At 51.2% G+C, this 9,599-nt stretch overlaps 1 protein-coding gene across 1 annotated transcript; it reads right to left on the bottom strand.

Moving 5' to 3' along the window:
- Positions 1-722: 722 nt before the first annotated feature.
- Positions 723-8,183, bottom strand: CA9 (carbonic anhydrase 9). Its single transcript, XM_003943798.2, has 11 exons — positions 7,731-8,183; positions 6,547-6,576; positions 6,183-6,353; positions 5,919-6,061; positions 5,735-5,827; positions 3,539-3,605; positions 2,527-2,684; positions 1,874-2,018; positions 1,734-1,760; positions 1,034-1,115; positions 723-902 (listed from the first exon to the last, which is right to left on the bottom strand). Exons 1-11 carry the CDS (start codon positions 8,131-8,133, stop codon positions 842-844), a joined length of 1,380 nt encoding a protein of 459 aa, XP_003943847.2. The 5' UTR covers positions 8,134-8,183; the 3' UTR covers positions 723-841.
- Between the last annotated feature and the right edge of the window lie 1,416 nt (positions 8,184-9,599).

Raw genomic sequence — 9,599 nt, 5'->3', positions numbered from 1 at the left:
GCCCTTGTTCCCTACAGGCAGAGGAGTTGCCATCCACAGCACCGCCCTGTTCCAGCAGGAAGCTGGGCCAGACTGCACATCCTGAAGCAAAAACTGCAAGAAGTGACACGTTTTCCTTGAGCAGGGTGAAAAACCCAAAAGCCTGAGTGTGATGTTAAGCCTGGGGCTGCTCTCTGCCCTACCCTTCAACACATACACTGCACACACACGGCCATCCCAGCAGGATCAGTCATTGCTGCCCTCTTCCTGATAACATCTGTGTTAGGCAGAATAATTCCCCTTCTCCAAAGATGTCCATGTTCTAATCCTGTGCGATATTGTTACCTTACATGGGGAGAAACTTTGCGATTAAGCTGAGATTTTTAGATGGGGTGATTATCTTTGGTTATCTAGATAGGCCAAATGTAGTCCCCAGGATTCTTGGGGGTCAAGGAGGTCAAAGGCAGTAGTAGGAGTTGTGACAATGGAAGCAAGAGATCGGAGCGATGTGTGGGAGGGGCCAAGAACCAAGGAATGCAGGTGCTTCCTAGAATCTGAAAAGGGCAAGGAAACATTCTATTTTCAGAGCATCCAGCAGGAACAAGCCCTACTGAGGTCTGACTGCTGACCTCCAAACTTTAAGAGAATAAATGCATTACCGCCGAGTTCCTGCTAATAACAGTAATAGTAGAAAATTCAAATACCATTCTTCTGGTTTGGGGAACAAAAGTGACTAAAACATATTTTATTCTAAATATTTATTTTAAAAAATTACTTGGTGGCCTAAAGAGCAGATGGAACAGTTGCCGGCTCCCCATCAGATGCCTCTGGCTGGCTTCTCTGCATTCTCCAAGATCAGCCTCTAGGCTCCAGTCTCCACTACCTCTGCTGGGCGATAGCTAACACCCGCTTTGGCCCCCCTTCTGTGTGTACACAACAGGGAAGGCTAATCAGGAAACTGGCCCAGGAGGAGCTCGTTTGCATGCACTTTGCAGGAAGCGACTCTGCATGGAGTTGGGGAAGGTTGTGCCTGAGGAAAGGGTGGGTGTAATACCTGTGCTGCCTTCTCATCTGCACAAGGAAGGCGACGCTGGTGACAGCAAAAAGGAGGCCAAAAACCAGGGCTAGGATGTCACCTAGGATGGGAAGAGGGGAGGGCTGCTTCGGGAAGGAAGAGGGAGCTGCAGTTCCTCAATGCCTGCCTCGGTGCATCCCCCGCCCCCACCCCAAGTTCTCAGGCAGTCCCCAGTGCCTCAGTCTCCAGAAGAGGCCAGCCAAGAGATGGGGGTGGATACGTGAGAAGGGGAAAGGTAAGCACCATTTTTCCTTCCTACAAGCCGAGTAAAAGGGTTTTTTGGGGCCAGTCACAGTGGTGCATGCCTACAATCTCAGTGCTTTGAGAGGCCAAGGTGAAAGGATTGTCTGAGCCTAGGAGTTCAAGGCTGCAGTGAGCTATGATCATGTCACAACACCAGCCTAGGCAAAAGAGTGAGACCCTATCTCTAAAAAAAGGCAGCGGGGGTGGGGTGTTGTTCGGGAGAGGGATGCTGGGAGATTTCTCAAGCTTCATTCTAATCAACTTGGCCCTGGGGACAATGGGGGAATCCCCACCAGGATCTGCCTCTCTAATATTGGGGTTGGGGTCGGTTCTGCAGAAAAGGAGAGGGAGCAGAGGCGGTACTGAGCAGCCCTGGGGCTGAATGGTGCTGAGGAGTCTCCTGGCATTAGGAGCAAGAGGAGGGACACAGACTCACCAGCAGCCAGGCAGGAGTTCAGTTGGACTGGAAAGAGAAAGGAGACATGAGAGGCGGACAGTGACCACCAATGACAGACACTGGCACACACATGGGAGGATGAGGGACCCCTGGCTGGAGGATACCAGACAAAGCTGCACCTGGCTCAGCAGCCCGAGGACTGCTGTCCACTCCAGCAGGGAAGGAGGCCTCAATCACTCGCCCATTCAAAGGCTGCGTCGCTCGGAAGTTCATCTGTAGCCGAGAGTCGCCAGGTCCCCACAGGGTGTCAGAGAGGATGTGGAGCTAGGGAGGTCAGTAGACAGTGTGGATGAGTTCACGGCATGACAGGAAACGAGGGTCCCAGACCAGCTCACAGCCAGCACCTCAGGGCTCCGCCCTCGAGCTCCTATATGCCCCACCGGCCCCTTGATTTCTTTTATGAATAAATTAATGTATCCTAAAGATGGTTGCAGTGGTGGGATCATAGCTCACTGCAGCCTCAAACTCCTGGACTCAAGTGATAATCCCACCTCAGCCTCCTGAGTATCTGGGACTATAGGCACACACCACCAAACCCAGCTATTTTTTTTTCCCCTTTGGTAGAGATGGGGTCACACTATGTTGCCCAGGCTTGTCTTGAACTCCTGGGCTCAAGCGATTCTCCCACCTCAGCCTCCCAGCATTATAGGTATGAGCTGGGATTATAGGTATGAGCCACAGAACCCAGTCTTGATTTCTTCTCATCTTTTTCATCTCATCTTACATCCTTTTCCCCCAACATCCACTGTGTCCATACACACCCCAGGCCTACCTGCTTAGCGCTCAGCCTCACTGTCTGGTTAAACACAGTCCAGATGACACCCTGGGCACAGGGCGGTGTAGTCAGAGACCCCTGATATCGGAAGTAGCGGCTGAGGTCAGAGGGTAGGAGTGCAGATACATCCAGTCCTGGGACCTGAGTCTCTGAGCCTGTGAAGAGGATCTATGTTGGTGTCTCACCTATATTGCCCCCTCTTAAAGCTTTAGGATATAGGGATACAGTTTCACCTCCCAGAAGCCAAAGAAACTCGACTCTCTGAGACCACTTCTTCACTAAGTGCAGGCCCTTCCCATAAGATGTAACTCAAAAATAAGTACAGGGCTTTGGGGCAACTGGAAGAGGTCTCAGGGAGGGAGAGAGCGGGGAAGAAAGGAAGGAGGGAAGGAAGAGAAGGAAAGAAGAAAGACCATCAGTGTTTACACTCTTAACTCTGTGTACCATCATAAAGTCCTGGGCCACAGGTTTAAGTCCAGAGTGAATTAAAAAGAAAAAATGATCTGAATGACTTACAAATAAATATGAATATTGATAATGGTATAAAACAGACACAAGAAATGCAAAGGCAGAGTTCTACCTAGTCTAGCAAAAACCTAAAAGGTCTAGTAGAGTAAGTGAGGTTTAAAATGACCCAAGAGTGACTGAGAAGGGAAAGATTTCTACAAGTATTTACAAAGTTAAAATACTTGATGCTTATTAAAGATAAATAGTTAGCAGAAAAAGTTTTGCTCTCAAGACTCCACCTTGACAATTCCAAACACCATTTTTTGGTCTTATTTGGTTTTTTGTCTAATTTTGGTTTTTGCTAGGTTTTCAATCTGTAGGAAGCCGTTTGCAGGTAACCGTGTCTGTCAGCTTCATGGGTATTATCAAGATGAGAGCCGGCTCACGCTTCAACCCCTCCCGCACTGGAGGGAGCCCATCTCCAGCCTCAGACCTGAAGCTCCCAACGGTGATTCTTTATGAACTAGGGCACATAGAGTAGCGGCCAGATCAACAAACTGACCTTCCTCAGTGATTTCTTTCAAGCGAGACAGCAGCTGCTCATAGGCACTGTTTTCTTCTGGGTCCTCCTGGGGGATGACATTGTAAGACAGATGAACGCATGTATCCAGGGCCATGGCTGGAGGCCAGAATGTGAGGGGCGTTCCCATAGTCCTCTCCCATTCCTCAGCTCTGAGAATGCTGAGGGAACATGAAATTGTAATGGTTTTCTTATGTATTCTTACTCAAACTGTATGTATTCAAATCAAGAGTTTGCACAGCAAGAGTACATAGAGTTTGGTGGACTGGTTTTCTTTCTTTCTTTTTTTTTTTTTTTTTTTTTGAGACAGAGTCTCTTCTGTCGGCCCAGGCTGGAGTACAGTGACGCGATCTCAGCTCACTGAAACCTCCACTTCCCGAGTTCAAGAGATTCTCCTGCCTCAGCCTGCCGAGTAGCTGGGATTACAGGTGCCCACCACCATGTCCAGCTAATTTTTATATATTTTTTAAATAGAGACGGGGTTCAACTGTGTTGGCCAGGCTGGTCTCGAACTCCTGACTTCTTGATCTGCACCTCAGCCCCCCAAATGCTGGGATTACAAGCACTACAAGCACAAGCCACCATGCCCGGTTGGTGGACTAGTTTTCAGTGACAAGCTGGAGAGGGAGGGAGAGAGGCCATTTTATTAGGGTACTAGGTTCTCAGTGACCTCAGCCCTTCTAACGTTTGAAGTGTCACTGCTGCCTCCACACATGCTCCCCACAGGAAACCATATATACATTTTTGTGTTCATATAACCTCTATATTCACCTCCATGATTCTGTGTTTGGCTTCTCAGGTAAGGGCCTGACACGCTACTTCTTTTATTATTCTTTTTTCTTCTTTCGCTTATGAACCTAATGTTATGAACATTATGAAACTAACAGTATGAACATACTAACACGCTATTTCAGAGGCATTTCTCTGAACTTTGTGCTGTGTGGCTGGCGTTAAAGAATCAGTGAGCGTGGCCCAGCATGGTGGCTCACGCCTGTAATCCCAGCATTTTGGGAGGCTAAGGTGGGCATATCAATTGAGGCCAGGAGTTTGAGACCAGCCTGACCAACATGGCGAAACCCCATCTCTACTAAAAATAGAAAAAAATGTCGGGCGCGGTGGCTCAAGCCTGTAATCCCAGCACTTTGGGAGGCCGAGGCGGGTGGATCACGAGGTCAAGAGATCGAGACCATCCCGGTCAACATAGTGAAATCCCGTCTCTACTAAAAATACAAAAAAAAATTAGCTGGGCATGGTGGTGCGTGCCTGTAATCCCACCTACTCAGGAGGCTGAGGCAGGAGAATTGCCTGAACCCAAGAGGCGGAGGTTGCAGTGAGCCGAGATCGCGCCATTGCACTCCAGCCTGGGTAACAAGAGCGAAACTCCCTCTCGGGGGAAAAAAAAAAAAAAAAAAAAAATACAAAAAAATTAGCAGGGCGTGGTGGCACACACCTGTAATTCCAGCTACTCGGAAGGCTCAGGCAGGAGAATCACTTGAATGTGGGAGGCAGAAGTTGCAGTGAGCCAAGATCACACCACTGCACTGCAGCCTGGGCAACAGAGTGAGACTCCATTTCAAAAAAAAAATAATAATAATCAATGAGTGAGTGAACCTAGCAGGCATCTCATCATCCCTTCCCTTTACTAGCCTCCTCTAATCATAGTGTATGTAGCCTTGATTATTATGAGTGCAAAGAAGTCACTAAACACTGCATTTCACAAAGAGGACATGATGGGTCATTGGAGTATTAGAGAAATTACTCTTCCTGATGTCTAATATATTGCAGGTGCCATTCCCTAAATAGGCCATATTCTGTCTTTGCACAATCTGTTCCCTCTGCAATGAACGTTTCCTTTTCCTTCCCATTAGTAAAGCCTTTAAGTGTCACCTCCTCTGTGGCCACCATTTTTACTATGTCCTTCCTGTGTGTCTGTCACGTCAGCCTCCCCCACTGGCTGTGGGCTCCTTAGAGGAAAGGACCTACAGCTTCAGAATCCTTGTTGTGGGCTGGTGCCTTGTTCACAGTGGGTGTTGAATGAATGAACACTGAGTGAATGAGGATGTCAGCCAGGGGCCACGGTGAGCCTGCTGGGATGGGGTCTCTGGGGCCACGATACAGAGCCTGGGAGGGAGCACGGGATGCAAAAGCGGCGAGTAGGGGATGTCCAGGGTCTGGTACCTGCAGAAAGGCAGCCAACACGGCCAGGCCTCCGGGGCGCCCCAGTGCCTTGTCAACTTCAGCAAAGGCGGTGCTGAGGTGAACCACGTGGATCTGGAGAGGACACGAGGGTAGGGGTAGGAGACGGCCATATCTCTGGCCCCGCCCCGCCCCGTTGCCCCTTCTCCGTCAGCTCCGTGCTCACCTCGGCAGGGAAACGGTGGCCGTCCACAGTGTGCTCAGAGCCCGGACGACCCGCAGCTCCCCAGTGCAGATGCAGCTGCAGGGCTCGGTACTCCTGCCCGGGACCCAGAGCCATCTCCAGCCCGGGAGGCAGAGTCAGCTGCACTGCGTGGGGAGAGGCAAGTGAGCCGGTCCTGCCTGGGAGGACCAGCCCAATCTAGCCACGACGGTTCCGTTCTATGCTGCCCGGCCCATCCCCGAGGCTCGGCAGGGAGACCCCCCTCACCGCTGTGGCCATTGTTGCGCAGGCGCAGTTCTGGGAGCGGCGAGAGCTCGAAGCCCAGGAGTTCCAGCGGCCGCAGGGCGGGGCAGAAGGCGGCGAGCTGGGGGCGGATATCCACCGGGGACTGGAAGCGGCTCCCACACGCTGGGGACACCTGGGGCCAGGGCGGGTCGCCTGGGTTGGGAGAGTCTGGTGAGGAAGTCTGACATCTAGGTCAGGAACTTAGGGAGGCCGGGTAGAAAAGGTGAGGGGGTGGCACGGAGGGCGGCGGATGGGATGCCCCGAACCAGTGTTCGGGGACGGCCGTGGGGCGTATCCGCAGAGCTGGGTTCCTGGATTGGGTCTGTGCCGAGGGTGGTTGTCTTACCTCCATAGCGCCAATGACTCTGGTCATCCCCTGTATAAATGAAAAGGATGAACAGGCCAAGTTTAGAGCCCAATTCCTTCCCGGCGGCCAAAACGGAGTCCCAAACTCAGATGCATAATGAGTAACAAATGCCTTAAGCGGGCCAGGTGTAAAGCACAGGAGGCCTCAACTAAACTTAACACCGCAGCTGAGTGGGCCAAACAGCAATCCTACCAGTTTGCAATCATTGTCTTAGGGTCTGTAAAGGTGAGTGGGCGCTTCAGGCCGGGCACTGTGGCTCACGCCTGTAATCCCAGCAGTTTGGGAGGCCAGGGCGGGTGGATCACCTGAGGTCAGGAATTAGAGACCAGCCTGACCAACATGGCGAAACCCCGACTCTAGGAAAAATACAAAAGTTAGCCGGGTGTGTGGTGGTGGGGGCCTGTAATCCCAGCTACTCAGGAGGCTGAGGCAGGAGAATCGCTTGAACTCGGGAGGCAGAGATTGCAGTGAGCCAAGATCACCCCATTGCACTCCAGCCTGGGCAACAAAAGTGAAACTTCGTCTCGGGGAGGGGGTGGGGGAAGTGAATGGGCGCTTCAGTCCTAAGTCCCAAATGAGTGAGTACACCATCTTTCCTTTCTCCCTTCTTTCTCCTCCCCACCCATCCCTCTGCCTTGTCTGGTCTCCAATCCCTTTCCCAAAATTCCTGGCTTGAGAGCCAAGACGCCAGGTTCCTCTACCTGCTGTGTCCTTCTTCCTAGGTCTTAATTTCCTCATAGTAGACTGGAGACGAGATGACCTCTACCAGCTCTTCCTGCTTGTCCTCTGACGCCCCCCTCACCTCCCAATCCTTTTCTTTCCCTCTCAAACTCTCTGGCTCTCCCTATCCATCTATCTTTTCTCTGTCTGCGCATTTTTCTCTCGTCTGCATATCTCATCCCTTTCTCTTCTTCAGCGTCCCCCTTCTCTCTCATCTCATCCTGCTCACTTCTCTCCTTCTGTGCCCCTTTTTATTTTCTGTCCCCATCCGCCCCTTTCTATTTTGGAGGGTGGGGATGGGGATATTGGTATGGACCTCTGGAAGGGCTTCTGTGGGAGTACGTGCTCCCCTCCTTCCCTGAGTGACCAGAGCCTAGGCTGGGGCATGGGAGGGGAGGCGTGAAACTCCTGGAACCTGGATTTAGAGACTGATGACTACTTACCTTCCTTGTCCCTGTGGGCATTATTCTGGGGTTCTTGAGGATCTCCAGGAGCCTCAACAGTAGATAGATCCTCTGACTTCAGGGAGCCCTCTCCTTCTGGTTTATGCTTAACTTCAGGCAGATCCTCTCCTCTGGGTAGATCTCCTGGTCCAGGTGGATCCTCCTCTCTGGGTGGATCCTCCTCTCTGGGTGGCTCCTCTTCACTGGGCAGATCCTCCTTGCTCAGTGGGTCATCTTCCTTAGATGAGCCTCCTTCCAGGGGGGCATCCTCCTGTATCCGGGGCAGCCTCTGGGAATGGGCAGGCGCCAGGAGCACCAGTGACAGCAGCAATTGTACAGTGAGGCCTGGAGCAGGGGCTGGGATCAACAGAGGGGGCCAGGGGCTGGGGCACAGGGGAGCCATGCGGCTGACTGTGGGGTGTCCCAGCACACGGTGTGTACGGGTTGTACGTGCATTGGAAACAAGAGCTGGGTTGGGGAGGAGCAAGCCTGGAGGGGAGCAGGCTGACTCACAGAGCGCCCTTTTGCAGAGATGGAGCCAAAGTCTCATAGGTCTATCTGGCCCTGTGCCCCCTCCTCCATACTAAAGCCAGGATGGAGGTGGAGTGAGGGGCAGGTGTGTGCATAGGCAGAAGGTTATCGGGGGCATGGACTCAGTTTGGAACCCAAGGCACCACCTGGCACGATGCAGTCTCTCCCTGGCACCACCCAGCTACTTGCCAGCCAGCCTCAGCTAACCCTGGCCTGCTTCCCAGCTCCAGGCATGGAAGGGGAAAGGCAGGGGAGCTGGGGCCCCCACGTCCTCTGGCTGAGAGGGAAAGTAGCTTATGTATACATCCCTGACTCCACCAGGAAGCAGGTAAAGGGGTAGGGCATGCTACTAGGGGAGCTAAGGGTGAGTTAGGTAATGGGTATGTGGGAGACAGATTTGAGCTTGAATGAAAAGCCAGTGTATATGTCAGAGGCGCTCTGATAGGTTTAACCTAAATTTATTTTTCATCACATTACTCTCCTGCTCAAAAGCCTTTGTTGGCTCCCCACTGCCTACCACAATATGCACATTTTGTGCTTCTGACTTCCAACTCCCTTCAAAACCTTGCCCAAGGACCTTTCCATGTTGTCTCCTACTATTCTCTCTCATACTCTAGCCAAATTAAACTATTCATTTTTTTTTCTCCAAATCTTTCACCACCTTTGTTAATCAGTCCTTGCTTCCTGAAAAGCTATTCACTATTGCATTCAATAAATATTTATTTAGTACCATAGGTACAGCACTGGGCTATGGATTAGGGACATGGAAATGAAAAAGACACAGTGTCTTCCTTTGGGAGGCTGAGGTGCGTGGATCACCTGAGGTCAGGAGTTAGAGAGCAGCCTGGGCAACATGGCCAAACCCCCTGTCTCTACTAAAATTACAAAAAAATTAGCCAGGTGTAATGGCATGTGCCTGTCCCAGCTACTCAGGAGGCTGAAGTGGGATGATCGCTTGAGCCCAGGAGGTTGAGGCTGCAGTGAGCAGACATTGCACCGTTGCACTCTGGCCTGGATGACAAGCAAGAACCTGTCTCAAAAAAGAAAGAAAGAAAAAAAAGTCCCTGCCCTGAGGAGCTTGCAGTCTAGTGAGTGAGGGCAAACCCTGTCAATATTGTAATTTCGAGGGAAGAGAGATTAATTCTGCTTTAGAAGATAATATAGAAGTAGGCAAATTTGATCATGTCCTTGAAGAAATACCAGTTCAATTGGTAAAAACAACAGGGAGAATGATATTCTGGGCAAAGGGGAGGCATAAACTACTATGAGCAGGAGAGTAACACAATCCAGTTCTCATACTAGTTCATGTTGAGGGCCAGTATGGAGCATGGATTGCAG

Source organism: Saimiri boliviensis, chromosome 2 (assembly GCF_048565385.1).
Source record: "Saimiri boliviensis isolate mSaiBol1 chromosome 2, mSaiBol1.pri, whole genome shotgun sequence".
Classification (NCBI taxonomy): domain Eukaryota; kingdom Metazoa; phylum Chordata; class Mammalia; order Primates; family Cebidae; genus Saimiri; species Saimiri boliviensis.
This window is presented reverse-complemented; position numbering and strand designations above follow the sequence as displayed.

Excerpts from the sequence above, each read along its gene's own strand:
- CA9 (XM_003943798.2), bottom strand. The coding sequence starts at position 8,133 with ATGGCTCCCCTGTGCCCCAGCCCCTGGCCCCCTCTGTTGATCCCAGCC. Across the intron at positions 5,828-5,918 it reads GCCACCGTTTCCCTGCCGAG|ATCCACGTGGTTCACCTCAG; the intron begins GTGAGCACGGAG and ends TGTCCTCTCCAG. Across the intron at positions 1,761-1,873 it reads TCCTCGGGCTGCTGAGCCAG|TCCAACTGAACTCCTGCCTG; the intron begins GTGCAGCTTTGT and ends TTCTCTTTCCAG.